The sequence below is a fragment of the Orbicella faveolata genome, unplaced genomic scaffold (assembly GCF_042242905.1).
Source record: "Orbicella faveolata isolate gen_17 unplaced genomic scaffold, um_ofav_v1 contig_24, whole genome shotgun sequence".
NCBI classification, from domain to species: Eukaryota; Metazoa; Cnidaria; class Anthozoa; order Scleractinia; family Merulinidae; genus Orbicella; species Orbicella faveolata.
In genome coordinates, this window is record NW_028301552.1 from 5,648,125 (window position 1) to 5,652,500 (window position 4,376).

The 4,376-nt window shown below is 38.7% G+C and overlaps 1 protein-coding gene across 1 annotated transcript; it reads left to right on the forward strand.

Annotated features, from left to right (window-relative positions):
* The first annotated feature begins 205 nt into the window (after window positions 1-205).
* LOC110044699 (putative skeletal organic matrix protein 5) lies at window positions 206-3,375 on the forward strand. Its single transcript, XM_089292503.1, has 5 exons — window positions 206-247; window positions 366-480; window positions 875-911; window positions 2,228-2,354; window positions 2,716-3,375. The coding sequence occupies exons 1-5, from the start codon at window positions 221-223 to the stop codon at window positions 3,232-3,234; spliced, it is 825 nt and encodes a 274-aa protein (XP_089148629.1). The 5' UTR covers window positions 206-220; the 3' UTR covers window positions 3,235-3,375.
* Window positions 3,376-4,376: the final 1,001 nt, after the last annotated feature.

A 4,376-nucleotide genomic window follows, 5' to 3' on the forward strand; every position in this document is an offset into this window, starting at 1 on the left:
TAAACAGTGTCAGTTCTCAAAGGACGAGTTCCATTATCTGAATGTGACTCGAGTTGGAGCATTCACCGTGTACGACATCTTTGATTGCATCTTTGAATGCCTTAGCAGTCCTTCCTGCCTTTCTTTTAACTTGGCCGCCTCCAAAGGAGAAAATGGAAAACTTTGGTGCGATCTGCTGTCTTCTGATAGGTACAGAAACCTCAGAGAGTACAATGAAAACATGACTTCGCATCACTTTTTCACTATGGTAGGGCCTGGTTTCTGATACATACGTTTCTTTACCACATTGATATTGCTACTTTACTCCAAATCATCAAACCAAGTTCCTTTTATATATAACCACGAATTGTTTCTTCTTATATCAGTCACCCTGTTCTTCCATGCCGTGTCAAAACGGAGGTACCTGTGTGACGAATTACAAGTATAACACCTTTGAATGCCATTGTGAAAAAGGATTCATTGGTGAATACTGTGAGAAAGGTAGACTGCCAGCTTTATTAATTTAGATTTGTTTCATTTGATGAGCTGTTTTAAGGTGGTCACCTCCATATGATAGCTACGAACGTTGACATTGCTCCAGAATTGGTTGAACGACTACATCCGACTATCAGTGTCCATATGATCGCTTCCATCGCTGCACAATAAAAATACTGTCTGAGAGGACTTGGATCAACCAACGGTGCACTGATTTCAGTAAAGTTTTCATCCCAACAATCCGTACGTTTGCTGAAGACTTGTTTACATATGGTCCGCGCAATGATCAGCTGAACAACGCTCTTTTCAGTGATCGTAGCGATCATTTGCCTGATATGGAAACCAACTATTAAGCATCAGTTGCTCTAATAATTAAGTATCATTTTTTTTTTGTTTCCAGCTGCGACGTCATGCAAAGAACTGTACGACGTATACAGGTAAATCAATAATTATTAATGTTAGACATTTTAAAGAAGTTCTCATGATTACCATTGGTCAAGAGTCCTTATTTTAGTTCTTATTTTCCTTATTTCCATTGTAGGTAATCGTATGAATGCGTGTTCAGTTAAGCGTTTACACTACGAGCGATATTCAAAAATTCTCTCAAAATTGTGCGAGCCTTTAGGCGAATGCAATTTGTAAGAATTTTGAAGTATAACACGAGTAGCTAAAGTAAATCCTTCTGATTAGTCAAGCTTTGACACGATTACTTATTTATTATCTGACTTAGAAAATTTCTAACTCGCGCACGTTTATTTGCACTGCGGGGCAAATTAAAAGTTTACGATAGATTGGCCTGCTATCAGCCAATCACGATTAAGTAATTTTCTAGTCAAGTAACAACGATCGAATTTGAAGGTGGTTGTAAAGCACTACGTTTTAAACCTAACTGTTAATTGCTCCTAATAAGAGCGTTGAGGTAAACTTTGAAAACAGCCCTAAAAACAGACCAGATTTCACAAAACGTGGCCACCTATCAAGCAAATTATGTTGCATTTATTGTTTGCAACTTTCTCACGACGAAAACAAAAGGTAGAATGATCTAGATACCGGTCTAGAAGGGAAAATCTAGACTGCGGCCACTATCGATTTGAGCCAATCATATTCGCACCGCGTGAATTTGATAGTTTCCGGTCCTTGCGAGACACGGCTATATAATAATAATAATAATAATAATAATAATAATAATAATACGTTTTTTAGACGAAGGACCATAGTTAATAGAGGGGAAGGGTTATGAAGCCCAGCAAACATCAAAGGAGCAAACAGAGATTGCAAGACTTATGTTGGAAAGTCCACGACCGTACACAGTAATCTTTTGTTTTGTGCTCATACACTATGAATGAATTACGTAACCAACACATTTCTTTTGGTTAGTTCCTCAGTATGGAGTAAATAGCTATTGTGTTTTTTGCACGGTCAAGGCTAAAAAGGTGAAAAAAAATATACAACAAAGAACTTTGTCGTTTTTCGTAACCATTCCCCTCTATCAACTATGAAAGGACTGACGATTTAAACATCAGCGTAACTAACTCGCGCCCTTTATCAACTTCAAGTTCAGATAAATGAACTTAGAAGTTGCATTGCCGCCGTCATATTTAGACGAGTTCTCAGACAAAACAAGCAAACTATCTATTTAAGCTTTAAATATTATATTAACAAGTAAACAGTGTTGAAACCAGTGAACATTTATTTCGACTCAATCTCAAGTTTCTTCAATTCAGTAGCTTTTGTTATTATTCACATCCAACAGGTCCAGCGTCAGTCAGCTGGTTACGCTTCACATTCACTCAAAACCATCCGCTATTCTCTGTCACATGGGAAATTTTGGATGTGGAGATGGAGGATGGACGCCGGTCATGAAGATTGACGGCAAGAAGGTATCAAATTAAATCACCTCTCTACTCGTACACGCCAAGAATCATTATCGGTAAAACTTAAATGGCTACTTTTAGATGGAATGAAATGAACTCCCTATTCTTGATGGGATTTAGCAGGAGTAACTCAGCTCAGTTAGTCGAGATTCTCAACATAATGTTTGATGTTTTACGCAATGCTTTGGTTTTGCGGATTCGTTTGGACCAGAAAATTGTTTACAACAAAATGTTATGTTTACGAAGTCACCAAAACAGTACTCTGTAAGAATTCCAAAGTTAGATGATTAAGTGAGCATCATTCTTTATATACGAGAGGCAATTCATATTTTAAAATGAACAAAACTTTTATACGTTTTCTCCTCAGAGTTTATTTCATTATAACTCGGGGTACTGGAGTAATAAAACTGAATACAACCCTCCTGGAGGGGAGACTGGGTTTGACTCACAAGAGACCAAGTTACCGACCTATTGGAACACATCCTTCTCCAAGATCTGTCTTGGTATGAAGATCGGCCAACAGATCAACTTCATCGTCATCAACAAGCAGGCCAACTCTCTGTACTCAGTACTCGCTGACGGCCAATACCGCGCCACCTCACTGGGTCGTAACAAGTGGAAGACGTTGATTGGCTTACAGGCCTCTTTGCAGCACTACTGTAACAAGGAAGGATTCAATGTTGGGACTGCCCAAAGCGGTGAATCCATAGCAAGAATAGGTATCATTAGTAACGACTACAATTACTGCGCGGGTTGTGATTCCAGAATCGGGTTTGGTACAGGAGGTTATCCTGATGACTCCAACACCTGTGGAAACGAAGCTTCATGGTCACCAGATAATGGCGACAAACACATCAAAGCTATTGGTTACATATTAGTGCAGTAAGAAGGAACTAATGAAATGACGTCAATATCCATTACCTAAATCAATATACTCGAAAACAAGAGATTATCAAGGTAAGAGAGTGAATCCCCCAGATAGGTCCTCTAACTAAGGTAATCCCTCTTAAGGTAATTCCCCTGAAATAAAAATGCACATAGATTTTTCTTCAAACTTTGTCCAATGAACATTTATCATATGAAAACTTGAATTATAAAATAAAAAAGAGGGATGCCCATGCTCATTAAGGAGCTGTGAGACATTGAAAATGTCCCATTTTAGCGTCATTTAATGCTTATTACAAGAACGCATTCCAAGTTATTGTAAACTCTTTGTGAGCCCAGACTCATGAAAACATGCCTCAAACGACAGTCAACACTTGTGTCGGGCACAAATAAGCTTTTTAAGTTTGATTTTGACAGACAGCTGAATCTTTGTAAAAATATTGGAACCAAATTGCTTGCCACGGCTATCAAACTGCCAAATAGAAAAGACTACAGTGCAGCTGCTATTTTTCTTATTTACTCAATTTTCAAACATAGAAATCAGATCAGTCTTTTCTCACGCAAAGCTAATGATTAGTTGATTAAAATGACTGGAAAAAAATTGGGGTGCCCGAGCTCGTTAGTGAGCTATAGCTATTTTTCAACTGACAGAACTCAATATCAAGGCAAATCCGCCATGTTTTCAATGTGCGCGTGCACGAGCGCGCGCTGAAGACGCCATAAATTATGCGCAGTAAGGATGCGCAATGCAGTACTGGGGAATGACCTTAAGTTATTTTCAGTAGACATTGTACCCAGTTCTTCCGCGGATATTACTCGCGCGTTGCGTGGATGTTTTCATGGAGCATCTGTTTATGTTTCGTTTCGTTTCGTTTCGTTTCAAAGCAAAGGAAAACCTCCAACGCTGTGGGGATGTCTTCTTTGATACAATGTATTTTGATTACAAGCAAAGGAGCTTCGGCTCTCGGTATGTTTTAATACATTTCGAAACTTTAATAGCAGTTTAAATAAGAGGCGGATGTCCCCTGCACAAACAATAACAACTGAATGAGTGGCAGAGAAATGAGTAGACAAACGAGTGCAAAGCAAACAAACGTTCAAACACAAGCTTGGCAACCGAACAAACAGATGGTCGAAAGTGCA